This window comes from Otolemur garnettii, unplaced genomic scaffold, assembly GCF_000181295.1.
Source record: "Otolemur garnettii isolate 467f Iridium unplaced genomic scaffold, OtoGar3 scaffold00081, whole genome shotgun sequence".
NCBI classification, from domain to species: Eukaryota; Metazoa; Chordata; class Mammalia; order Primates; family Galagidae; genus Otolemur; species Otolemur garnettii.
In genome coordinates this window covers 3,271,900-3,285,480 of record NW_003852476.1, presented here as the reverse complement: position 1 = coordinate 3,285,480, position 13,581 = coordinate 3,271,900, and the positions used below count along the sequence as shown (strand labels likewise).

Genomic DNA, 13,581 nt, shown 5'->3' with positions numbered 1-13,581 from the left:
TGGGAGGCCGAGGCAGGTGGATTGCCTGAGCTCACAGGTTCAAGACCAGCCTGAGCCAGAGGAAGACCCCGTCTTTAAAACTAGCCAGGTGGTGTGGTGGGCACCTATAGTCCCAGCTACTTGGGAGGCTCGCTTAAGCCCAGGAGTTTGAGGTAGCTGTGAGCTATGAGGCCACAGCACTCTAAGGAGGGTGATAAAGTGAAACTCTGTCTCAAAAAAAAAAAGCACAGAGTTACCTGGATATAAGTCATTGGCCTAGGAGAGTAATTTAAACCATGCAGAACAAAGATAGAGACACATAAAATGAATAAATATCATGGTTGTAAAAATGAAGGAGCGAAGCCAGGTACAATAGCTGGCACCTGTTACACCCCAGCTACTCAGGAGGCTGAGGCAGGAGCATAACTTGAGGCCAATTGTTCTAGACCAGCTGGGGCATATAGCAAGACACTGTCCCTAAAAAAGTTTTTTCAATTAACCAAGCCTGGAGACAGGTACCTGCAGTCCTAGCTGCTAAAGAGGCTAAGCTAGGAGCATCACTTTGAGTATAGGAGTTACTTCAAGGCTGCAGTGAGGTCTGACCATAACACTGCACTCCAACCTGGGTGACAAAGTGAGACCCTGTCTCAAAAAAAAATCAATTAGGCTGGGCGCAGTGGCTCACGCCTGTAATCTCAGCAATCTGTAAGGCTGAGGTGGGTAGACTGCCTGAGCTCAGTATTTCAAGACCAGCCTGAGCTAGAGTGAGACCCCATTTCTAAAAAACATCCAGGCATTGTGGTGGGCACCTATAGTCCCAGCTACTTGGGAGGCTGAAGCAAGAGAATTGCTTAAGCCCAAAAGTTAGAGGCTGCTGTGAGCTATGAAGCCACCGCACTCTACAGAGGGTAACAAAGTAATACTCTCGTCTCAAAAAAAAATGCATTTTTAAAAATAAATTTAAGCAATAAAGGGGTCATGATGCAAGCAGTATTTTCATGAAGAATGTAATGGAGTTTAAGTACTAATGTTAAACCAAAGTTGCTTTTTTTTCCCTTAAATTTTCTTCTCACTCACCCTTGCATACCTGTACAGTAAGCTGAGGAGGATCCTTTTTTTCTGACTTCATTTCTACAACTGCTATGTTAGGTTTCTTTACTCCACTTTCTATTTTTCGAGATGATGGAGGAATAGAAGTAGTCACGGTTATGGGGTGTGGCTTGTTTACAATTACTCCAGCAGGTGGCATGGAATCACTATTACTCTGGGTTTGTGCTAAGAAGTTTAGGAAAGAAAATAAGTCAACTAGTTCAGAAATAAAGGAAAAAATCAAATACATCCCTGTATCTCTGTAGCTGTATTCTCACATGACAGGAAAGCCCCATCTGACCATCCCCCTCCTTCCACATCACCATCAACGTTGTACGTTCTGAATACTTCACATATATTATCTAATTTCATCCTCAGAATAAAAGCTATGAGGTACTAACATTATCCATATTTTAAACACATACCAAAAACTTTCATTTCACAAGTTCCACTTGTTCTCTACATTTCAAAGTCAAAAGGAAAGCCAGGTACAATGGCTCACACCCGTAATCCCAACACTTTGGGAGGCCAGGGCACAAGGATTAGATTATTGCCAAATGCTTTAGAGAGTAGATTAAATGAGTGAAAGTGTTTAAACTATACCTAGCACTAAGGTAATGACTTTAAAAGTGTTAGCTATTGTATTACTAGAAGGGACGTTTGAGGCCAGGTGCTTGAAACCAGCCTGGCCAACACAGCCGGACTATGTTTCCACAAAAAGTTAAGAAATTAGCAGGCTGTGTTGACAGATACTTGTAATTATAGCTAGTGGAGAAGCTGAGGCAGGAGGTTCATTAAGCCCAGGAATTCAAGGCTGCAATGAGCTATGATCATACCACTGCATTCCAACTAGGCAACAGAGTGAGACCCCCTCTCTAAAATAAAAAAAGGAGAAAAAACAAAGTAAAAAGGAAGAGTACAGTGTACTCATTAAAAGAACAGACTAAATACGCATAATAAGCCAGACTTCCTAGGTCTGAATCCCAACCCCAGTATAGCTATGGCCTTGTATAAATTACTTATCCCCTTTGTGCCTCAGTCCCTTTATTTATAAAATTAGTTTATTACTGGTCACTTCATACTGGTCAAGGGAAAAATACAATAACAATTCTAAATACTTATGCACCCAACTTAAATGTTCCCAGATTTTTGAAATAGACCTTAATTATCTTGAGCAATATGATATACTGTAACATAATAACAGGGGACTATAACACTCCTCTTACAGAGCTGGACAGAGCCTCTAAACCAGCGGTTCTCAACCTTCCTAATGCTGCGGCCCTTTAATACAGTTGCTGTTGGTTGCGACCCATAGGTGGAGAACTGCTGTTAAACAGAAATTAAACAAAGATATAAAGGGACTTAAATGAGACCCTAGAACTACTGTCCTTGATAGACATATACAGAACACTCCATCCCAAAGATAAAGAATATACATGCTTCCCATCGCCCCATGGAACAGTCTCCAAAATTGATCATATCCTAGGACACAAAACACCTTAACAGAATCAAAAGAAGTAAAATTTTACCTTGTATCTTCTCAGACCACAAGGCACTAAAGGTGAAACTCAACTCCAACAAAAATATTCAACCCCACACAAAGGCATGGAAATTAAACAACCTTATGCTAAATGACAGTTCATTAACTATCTTAAGCATAACAACAATAAAGACCCAAGCTACGAAAACCTGTGGGATACTGCAAAGCAGTCCTGAGAGAAAAATCTATCGCTTTAGATGCCTACATTTGAAAAACAGAAAGAGCCCATCAACAAACTCACAAGCCATCTTATAGAATTGTTAAAAGAAGAACAATCAAAGCCTAAACCCAGCAGAAGAAAAGAAATATCCAACATTAAATCAGAGATTAATGAAACAAGGAGTTGGTTTTTTGAAAAAATAAATAAAATAGATTAACTTTTGGCCAGACTAACTAGAAATAGAAAAGGAAAATCTCTAATAACCTCAATCAGAAATGATAAAGGGGAAATAACAACAGATGCCACAGAAACACAAGAGATTATCTCTGAATACTACCAGAAACTCTATGCCCAGAAATTTGACAATGTGAAGGAAATGGATCAATATTTGGAATCACACCCTCTCCCTCGACTTACCCAGGAAGAAATAGAGCTCCTGAACAGACCAATTTCAAGCGCTGAGATCAAAGAAACAATAAAAAATCTCCCAACAAAAAAATGTCCTCATTCGGATGGCTTCACACCAGAATTTTACCAAACCTTCAAATAAGAGCTTATTCCAATGCTGCAGGAATTATTCCAAAAAACTGAGGAGGAAGGAATCTTTCCCAACATGTTCTACAAAGCAAATACCACCTTGATAACAAAACCAGGAAAAGACCTAGCTAAAATAAGAACTTCAGACCAATTTCACTAATGAATATAGATACAAAAACTTTCAACAAAATCCTAGCCAATAGATTACAGCTTATCATCTAAAAAGTCATGGATCATGGATGGTGCCTGTGGCTCAAAGGAGTAGGGTGCCAGCCCCATATGCTGGAGGTGGCAAGTTCAAACCCAGCCCTGGCCAAAAGCTGCAAAAAAAAAAAAAAAAAAAAAATTAATACATCATGATCAAGTAGGTTTCATCCCAGGGGTGCAAGGCTGGTTTAACATACACAAGTCCATAAACGTTATTCACCATATCAACAGCAGCAAAAACAAAGACTATATGATCCTCTCAATAAGACAGAAAAAGCATTTGATAAAATCCAGCATCTTTTTCTAATTAGAAAAAAGACTATATGATCCTCTCAATAAGACAGAAAAAGCATTTGATAAAATCCAGCATCCTTTTCTAATTAGAACAACTGAAGAGTATAGGTATAGGTGGAACATTTCTTAAAGTGATTGAAGATATCTATGACAAACTCACAGCTAATATTTTACTAATGGAATAAAACTGAAAGCTTTTCCACTTAGAACTGGAACCAGAAAAGTTTGTCCTCTATGGCCACTACTAGTCAACTTCCACTACTACTGTTGGAAGTTCTAGCCAATACAATCAGGCAAGAGAAGTTAATAAAGAGCATCCAGATGGGGGCAGAGGAGATCAAACTCTTCTTGCTCTTTGCCAATGACATGATCTTAGAGAACCCCAAAGACTCAACCACAAGACTCCCAGAAGTCATCAAAAAATACAGTAATGTCTCAGGATATAAAATCAATGTCCACACGTCAGTAGCCTTTGTATATGGCAAGAACAGTCAAGATGAGAGGCTAATTAAGGACACAACTTCCTTCAACATATCTTCAAAGAAAATAAAATACCTATGAATATACCTAACAGAAGAGGTAAGGACCTCTATAAAGAAAATTATGAAACCCTAAGAAAGGAAATAGCTGGCGGTATTAACAAATGGAAGAACATACCATGCTCATGGCTGGGAAGAGTCAACATTGTTAAAATGTCTGTACTTCCCAAAGCAATCTACAGATTCAATGCCATCCCTATGAAAAATACCAACATCATCTTTTCAAGACTTGGAAAAAATTATTCTTCGTTTTGTATGGAATCAGAAAAAAACCTGTATAGCTAAGGCAGTTCTTAGTAACAAAAACAAAGCCCAGGGCATCAGGATACGAGATTTTAGGCTGTACTGCAAAGCCATAGTGGTTAAGACAGCATGGTACTGGCACAAAAATAGAGACATAGACATTTGGAATCGAATAGAAAACCAGGAAATGAAACTAACATCTTACAACCACCTAATCTTCGATAAACAAAACAACAACATACCTTGGGGGAAAGACTCCCTATTCAATAAATGGTGCCGGGAGAACTGGATATCCACATGTAAAAGACTGAAACTGGACCCGCATCTTTCTCCACTTACAAAAATTAATTCAAGATAGACAAAGGACTTAAATTTAAGGCATGAATCAATAAAAATCCTCAAAGAAAGCATAGGAAAAACACTGGAAGATATCGGCCTGGGGAAAGACTTCATGAAGAAGACTGCCGTGGCAATTGCAACAACAACAAAAATAAACAAATGGGACTTAATTAAACTGAAAAGCTTCTGTACAGCTAAGGAGACAACCTAAACAATGGGAAAGGATATTTGCATATTTTGAATCAGACAAAAGCTTGATAACTAGGATCTACCAAGAACTAAAATTAATCCACATGTAAAAAGCCAACAATCCCATATATCAATGGGCCAGATACATGAATAGAACCTTCTCTAAAGAAGACAGACGAATGGCTAACAAACACATGAAAAAATGCTCATCATCCTTAATTATTAGAGAAATGAAAATCAAAACCATGCTGAGATACCATCTAACCCCAGCAAGAATGGCCCACATCACAAAATCTCAAAACTACAGATGCTGGCGTGGATGTGGAGAGAAGGGAACACTTTTACACTGCTGGTGGGACTGCAAAATAATACAACCTTTTTTGGAAGGAAGTATGGAGAACCCTCAAAGAACTCAAATTAGACCTCCCATTTAATTCTGCAATGCCATACTGGGCATCTGCCCAGAAGGAAAAAAATCCTTTTATCATAAGGACATTTGCACTAGACTGTTTATCGCAGCTCAATTTACGATTGCCAAAATGTGGAAACAGCCTAAATGTCGACCAACCCAGGAATGGATTAACAAGCTGTATATACCATGGAATACTGTTCAGCCATTAAAAAAGATGGAGACTTTACACCCTTTGTATTAACCTGGATGGAAGTGGAACACATTATCCTTAGTAAAGCATCACAAGAATGAAGGAGCATGAATCCTATGTATTCAATTTTGATATGAGGACAATTAATGACACCGTGGGGGTGGAGGAAGGGAAGGGTAGAGAGAGAAAGAAGGAAGGAGGGGTGGGGGAAAGAAAGAGCAAAGAAAGAGAAGGAGGGAGGGGGTAGAGGAGAGGAAGAACAGAAAGAAGGAAAGAGGGAGGACGGTGGGGTCTCAGTGTGTGACACACCTTTTGAGGGCAAGACACAATTGTCAGAGGGACTTAACCTAACAAATGCAATCAGTGTAACCTGGTTTCTTGTACCCTCAATGAAATCCGAACAAAAAAAAAATTAGTTTAGGGTGGCACCTGTGGCTGAAAGGAGTAGCCTATACTGGAGGTGGTGGGTTCAAACCTAGCTCCGGCCAAAAAAAAACTGCAAAAAATAAAAAAAAATAGTTTATCACCATATGCTTTGTAGAGTAGATTAAATGAGTGAATATATGTAAAGTGTTTAGAACTGTACCTGGCACTGCAGTAATGACTTCAAAAGTGTTAGCTATTATATTACTAGAAGAGATGTCTGAACAGACATTAGCTACCATGTTGACATTAATTCAAAATATTGAAAATGAAAATGTCTCCAAAGTTAAAAAATATTTATACTTATTCATCAAAATCATGGAAGAATAACTCTATAAGGAAAAAAGAAACTGAATAAATTTGAAGTGCTGATGTGAGGGCAAAACAATTTGTTGACTTTTTAACATCATGAGTCTAAGAGAACTCAAGTAAATAAATAAACAACTGTGAGTTGAGGATACACACCCATATAACTTCTACTTGTGGCAGCCCGGTGTCAAAGTACATAAAGACACTTCAAAGTAAGCCCCTAAGACATGGCAATATTAACAAGCCAATCACACCTCTTGGATTCTGGAATTATTATGAATGTCTGTGACATGTCAAAATACTTTTTAAATTTTCATTTCATCTACAATAATGCCCTACAAAATATCAAAGGACTGTTTTCTGTGAGTGAAACTACATCAAGAATCCATCATCAGAGACTGCTATTACAGGAGTAAGATAATCTGAGGCCCTTCTACAAAATATAAGTAACACAGACAGGAAAAGGCAGGTGACTATCTTGTCAGTACCTCTTAGTAAGCTCTGCTACTGCTGATAATTTAAAACACATTCCACATATTTTGTTGGCTCTTACCTAAAAGAATTGCCATAGGAATGAGATGCCCCTCCAGTGTGCCTGAAACAGTAGGCATTTCCCTGCTTGGACTGAACACATACTTCTGATCTCCACAAGGCAGTGTCATGGTGGAGTGCTTCATTTTAGAATCCATTTTCACAGGTTTTGCTGCATAAAAGTCAGTTTGTGTTCTTATTGACTTGACTTTAGTGCCTGCAAAATTGTTAATGGCAAATAATTTAAAATACTGTTTGAATTACCTACCAGCCAGCCATCTAGAAATAGAGCGATTCTTCACAGAAGGCTGTCACTGTATATAATGAGGTCACAGGGCCCCAAACAGAAGTAACACACAGACCAGAGCTGTCTCAAGTCCAACTCCCGTGTCATGTCCTGAAAGCGGCTGTGAACAATACATAAAGGAATGAGTGTGGCTGGGTCAAAAAAACATTATTTATAAAGCAGACCGCTCACTGTAGGCAACAGTTTGCCAGCTGCTGAATAGGTGCATTACTTGTGTAGCTACTATGACAAAATAAATACAGTGACTGGAAAAAAGGTGTTGAGTGAAGATTCTGAAGAATATTCAGACAGTATGTTTTACCTCATTAAATTTTTCCCCACAGATACAAAAAGTTAATGATCTTTTTTAAAGAATTGGATGTTTTCATTTTCTCATCATACCTTTACAATAAAATAATTCTAAAAACCAGCTTTATGTTTTGAAATTAAGTCCACACAATCTAAACCTATGCTTACTTAAACCGTGCAGAAGTTAGTATTATTATACAATAGTCTCTCCTCATCCATATTTTCTTTTTTTTTTTGGTAGAGATAGAGTCTTACTTTGTTGCCCTCGGTAGAGTGCTGTGGCGTCACACAGCTCACAGCAACCTCCAACTTCTGGGCCTAGGCGATTCTCTTGCCTCAGCCTCCCGAGTAGCTGGGACCACTGGGACCACAGGCAACCACTACAATGACAGGCTATTTTTTTGTTGCAGTTTGACCGGGGCTGTGCTTGAACCCGCTACCCTCAGTATAGGGGGCCGGTGCCCTACTCGCTGAGCCAAAGGTACCGCCCCTCATCCATGTTTTCACTTTGCCCACTCTCGGTAACCTGTAGTCAACCACAGTTGGAAAATATTATATGGAAAATTCCAGAAATAAATAATTCAAGTTTTTAATTGTGCGCAGTGCTAAGCAACATGATGAAACCTCGCACCCTCTCAGTCTGTGCTGCCCAAAATGTGAGCCATCCCTTTGTCCATTGTATCTACATTGTATATGTTACCTGTCCTTGAGCCACTCCGTTGCCATCACAGTTATCAAATAAAAAAACGTGGTACTACCAACAGTTTCAGGCATCCATGGGGGGTCTTATAGTATATGCCCCACAGATCAGGAAGACTACTATACATTTTCCCAGCTTTTATGAGGAAGATGCATATAATTATATCCTAAATCTTAAAAAATTGATTACATGTCTCTTGTGTCTTTGGTGCAGGATAAATTTCTATGGGATCCAAGAAAAGTCAAAGTGCAAAGGAAAAGAGACTGAAATATTTTCTAAATAATTTCCTGACATTGCAGTTTTATTTTTAACACATGAATTTTTTATGCGTCTAGATTTTATTAAATACAGTTTCCGTTTGTTTATGATTCTGAGAAGAAAACTTTTAGTATCACAAATATCTGAATTTTTTCATCCTGTTCTCTGATACTCATTCATCCTGTTGAATGAATATTTTTCTTGAATGTTTACTTAGAATAATCGTTCAGCACTGACTATGTGTTAGGCATTAGTTCCAAACACAAGAATACGGAGGTGAATAAGCCAAGTGTACTCATGGAGCTCACGCTCTAGTAAGGACTAATACACAAAGAATAAACCAAATTAATAAAAATATAATAGGTACTGAAAAGTACTATGAAGAACAACAAGGCAGGGCAAGGAGACAAAATGGGAAAACAGACCACTCCTTAGATGCAGTGGGCAAGGCGAGGTCTCTGAGGAGCTAACATGTTAAGAACTGAAAGAACTTAGTGAGCCACACAAGCATCTGAAAGAAGAGCTCTCCTGGGCGGCACCTGTGGCTCAAAGGAGTGGGGCTGGGGCCTCATTTGCCAGAAATGGGAGGCTCCCAAAAACAAACAAACCAAAAAAACAAACAAACAAAAAAAACAAAAAGGAAGAGCTCTGCAGAAGGACACAGCAGGTCCCAGGGCCCTGGGTAAGCTTAAGTCCATAGGCTCTCAATCACTTCTATCATTAAAAAGGGTTATGGAATAAAGCTGTTTTTAGATCCGAAAGTATTTTAAAACCTCAAATGATTTTTTGCAAAGGTTTTCAAAACCCCAAATATGAGTTAACAGCAAAGCTCTAGTAAATAAGAGGAAATCTTAAGACAAATGTTGCCCATAAGCTATATGTTTTACTAAAATAACACCAGTAAAATATTTTTTGTAAATTTTTTTTTAATTTTTAAATTTACTTCATTTTTATTATCAAGGGTACACAGTAGTTGAATAAGTCTGTAAAATTTCTATGTAACCTGATACCCTATGTGATCACCCAACTGTTAGGAAGGAAAGGGAACTGAAGCAACTGCCAAAGCTACAAATCCTAGAAGGACAGAAACAGGAAAATGGGTTGCTACCCAGCAGTTACCACCTGTCATCAAAACGACTTACTGACTCCTCACGCACAAGCCGAGAAACTGTAAGATGTAATGTAACTTGGGTCTTTGTACCCTCAATGAATTCCCAACAATAAAAAATAATCATTTTTAAAAATGTAACCAAAGTCAAAAGAGTCGGTATTTAACTAAGAGATATAGTTAAATATACAATGCCACGAAATGGCAGACACCAGTCAAAACATGCAATGATAAAGACGTTTTTAATTGTGCACACATGCAACAAAAAAGCTTTCATATTTGCTACCTAAGGCCCTTTGAGAACAAACAAACAAAATTGTGAAAATGCTCATAATACTTTTACAACAATAAATAGCGCATGGCTGATCTTTCTGTCCTTAAGAACATGGTGGACCAAGGTGCAAAGAGATGTCGACTTTCGCTAGATTAGTTTGCTCTAGATTCATCATTTTCTAAACAAACGTTTACTATCCTTTATCTGAAGAGACCACTTGTTCTTACATTCTTCCCCCCTTATTCTTACCTTGTGCCCTTTATGTTTAAATTCTGGCCTATTTCTTCCTCTCTCTCCTAGAAGCAATTATTTTTCTATCTGTAAGCATTGTATAATTTGAAGTGTATTGATAATTAATAAATAAAAAACACATAAAAGAAAACTTTACATATTAAACTGATACCATTAAAACATGAGATTAAACACAAAAAAAGAGATTCTTTACCTTTAACTTGCTCTATTACTTTTGGTCTCAGTGGTCTGGATTTAGGAGATGGAGAATTAAATCTGAGATATGGTCCTTTTTTGAGAGTGCTGCGGTGACCCTGATAAACTGGTTTTCCGTACACTTGGAACATATAATCTTCATCTTGTATCACTGTGGTTGTTTTAAAAAGACCCTATATATACAAAGATAAAACTCACTGTGAAAATAGTTATCAAACACTTCATTTTTCCCAAAGCTCCTTTCGCTACCTTAAGTACTATAATAATGATGACAGCTTAGAAAAATCCTGTTTTAGACAGACCTTAAATTCTAGATAAAAGTTTTAAAAGCATGAAATTTAAATATAAAAATTATCTACCTAAGAAACATGAAGGTTCATTACTAAGTTAATTATTTTTGGTACCACAAAGTAATGTTTAAACACATTTTATATGTTTACTATGTTCAAGTATAATAGAGATACGATAACTCTAGCCTTTAAATGACTTTATACATTTGTGATCCTAGCTTCAACCACAATCCAAATGCCACAGAAAAGTAACATTTATTGAACATCTAGTAAGTGGCACGCATTAAATTACTTTACTAATCTGTTCGAGAATCCATATTTGGCATTAAAAAAGTTGCAGCCGGCTCGGCGCCTATAGCTCAACCGGCTAAGGCGCCAGCCACGTACACCCAAGGTGGTGGGTTCGAATCCCCAGTCGGACCCGCCAAACAACAATGATGGCTGCAACCAAAAAATAGCCGGGCGTTGTGGCGGGCGCCTGTGGTCCCAGCTACTTGGGAGGCGGAGGCAAGAGACTCGCTTGAGCCCAGAAGTTGGAGGTTGCTGTGAGCTGTAATGCCATGGCACTCTACCCAGGGGAAAGCTTGAGGCTCTGTCTCCAAAAAAAAAAAAAAGTTGCAGCCTACTTAGAGCAGTCAAAAAAAATCCCCTCCATACCTTGCTTCATGTAAACTAGGCACTAAACATATGCAGTATTTTAAACTAAAAAAATAAGCAAAATATATATATACACACACACAGTGTATACATACAAAGATGAAACAAAATTTGTAATACCATGAGCTAGCAGGGGTATCCAACCTTTTTTCTTTTCTGCTACACACTAAAAAAATAAGAGCTGCTTTGGGCCACACATGAAACACAGAAGCTGAGCAAAAGACAAGTCCATGCCTGACACCACAGATAAGCAAAACAGGCCTCAGATAATCTGCATGCAGCCCTGGCCTGCAGGCTGGACACTCCTGATACCAGGTAACCTAGTGTGTGGATAAAGTGTCTCTAGATACATATACCTGCTATAACCCTAATACTATGATACTAGTGCAGTGCTTTTCACATTATGGATCCAAAACCCTAAATCCCTAAATATCAATAATGTAGAGATACTTTACATTTGTATAGTCCTTCCTATTATCTGAATGTTTACTTCATGGTTTATATCCTAAAGGAATAACCAATTACACGGCAATGTTTACATCACAAACCAGCTTAGAATCTTACTTCTTTTCTCTCTTTTTGTAAACCTGAAGGAGGTGTGCTCTTCACAGGTGGGTTTCTAAAATGCTCTTCTATTTGTTTTTGAGAATATTTCCTTGGAAATACGTATCTGTTTACGGTTTTGTCTTGTGCGTTGGTTTTAAGATCTTTACTCAAATTCTGAGTTTTCTTAGTCCTTTGATTCTTCTGATCAAATTTCCTTTGTTCATAATCTTTTCTTGCCAGTTCATCCTTAGCATAATAACCAAAGTTAAAATTACTTAAAATCTATCCAAAATAATAACACTTTCACATGAGAAAGTATTAGAATTTATTTTTTGCTGTCATATATAGTTCAGCCATTTTAAATGCTTTAAAAATGAAGAACATTGGGTGATAGGTATATTAAAATTTTCGGGAAGAATAAATAAAAAACTCAAAAGACTGGTATCTTCGGAAGCAGGGAAGCAGGAAAAAAGGGAAATAGCAGAAGTGGTACGGACTGAAGGGCAACTTGCCATTACAAACTGTTTTACACTTTTTAATGTTTGAACCATATGAATTTAGCAACAGTTAAAACTGAATTAAAAATAAGTTTAAAAAAGAGAAAATTTTGTAATAAAACTCTGAGGAAAAAAACTAAAAATTACTTAGAGGTTTAAACCAACACACTCTACATGGAATTCACAGTAACAGAGGCACACATCTTGGCAGCTGGCTGCAGAGCCAAAGTAGACTCCAAGTCTTCCGACTCCTAGTTTACTTTTTCTTTTCTGGTACATCATATAGTGGTTAACATGAATCCTTCATAACTAGACTACAGATGGATACACTTATGCAATACAGTTTAAGTATCTATGTCTGTGATTACTGCTGTGGAAACAGAACTACTTCACCTTGCCAAAGCATATCTTACATCCAGGAAAAACACACTTTGTACCCCAACATAAAATAATGGGATATGACCGCAAGTTCTACTTACTTGAACATATAAAACTTTTAAGAATTTCCTTAAAATTACTTAAAAGTGGCTGGGCGCAGTGGCTCACACCTATCATCCTGGCATTCTGGGAGGCTGAGGTGGATGGACTGCTTGAGTTCAGGAGTTTAAGACCAGCCTGAGCAAAACTGAGACCCTATCTCTACTAAAAATACAAAAACTAGGGCGGCACCCATAGCTCAGTCAGCAGGGCGCCGGCCACATACATGGAGGGTGGCAGGTTTGAACTGGCCCGGGCCAGCTAAACAACTGCAACAATAACTAAAAAAGTGGCGTTGTGGCAGGCACCTGTGGTTCAAGCTACTTTGGAGGCTAAGGCAAGAGAATTACTTAAGCCCAAGAATTGCTGTGAGCTATGACGTCATGGCACTCTACCCAGAGCAACATAGTGAGACCCTGTCTCAAAAAAAGAAAGAAAAAAAAATACAAAAACTAGCCAGCCATCATGGTGAGTGCCTATAGTCCCAGCTACTCAGGAGGCTAGGCAAGAGGATTACCCCGCCCAAAAGTTAGAGGTTGCTGTGAGCCATGATGTCACAGCACTCTACCTTGGGGCAACAGAGTGAGACTGTCTCTTAAAAAAAAGAAAAGGTTACTTAAAATAACTCCCAGATGGCTCGGCGCCTGTGTCTCAAGTGGCTAAGGCGTCAGCCATGTACACCCAAGGCGGCGGGTTCCAATCCAGCCTGGGCCCACCAAACAACAATGACGGCTGCAACCAAAAAATAGCC

General features: G+C 38.4%; 1 protein-coding gene across 1 annotated transcript in view; it reads right to left on the bottom strand.

Annotated features, from left to right (window-relative positions):
• Positions 1 to 13,581, bottom strand: part of KIAA0586 (KIAA0586 ortholog) — a 156,307-nt gene that overhangs the window by 88,313 nt on the left and 54,413 nt on the right. Inside the window, exons 12-15 of the mRNA XM_023515871.1 lie at positions 11,875 to 12,102; positions 10,362 to 10,536; positions 7,004 to 7,198; positions 1,067 to 1,254 (exon numbers count right to left, since the gene is read on the bottom strand). Coding sequence (XP_023371639.1) covers positions 1,067 to 1,254; positions 7,004 to 7,198; positions 10,362 to 10,536; positions 11,875 to 12,102 — 786 coding nt within the window. The remainder of the gene's footprint in view (positions 1 to 1,066; positions 1,255 to 7,003; positions 7,199 to 10,361; positions 10,537 to 11,874; positions 12,103 to 13,581) is intronic.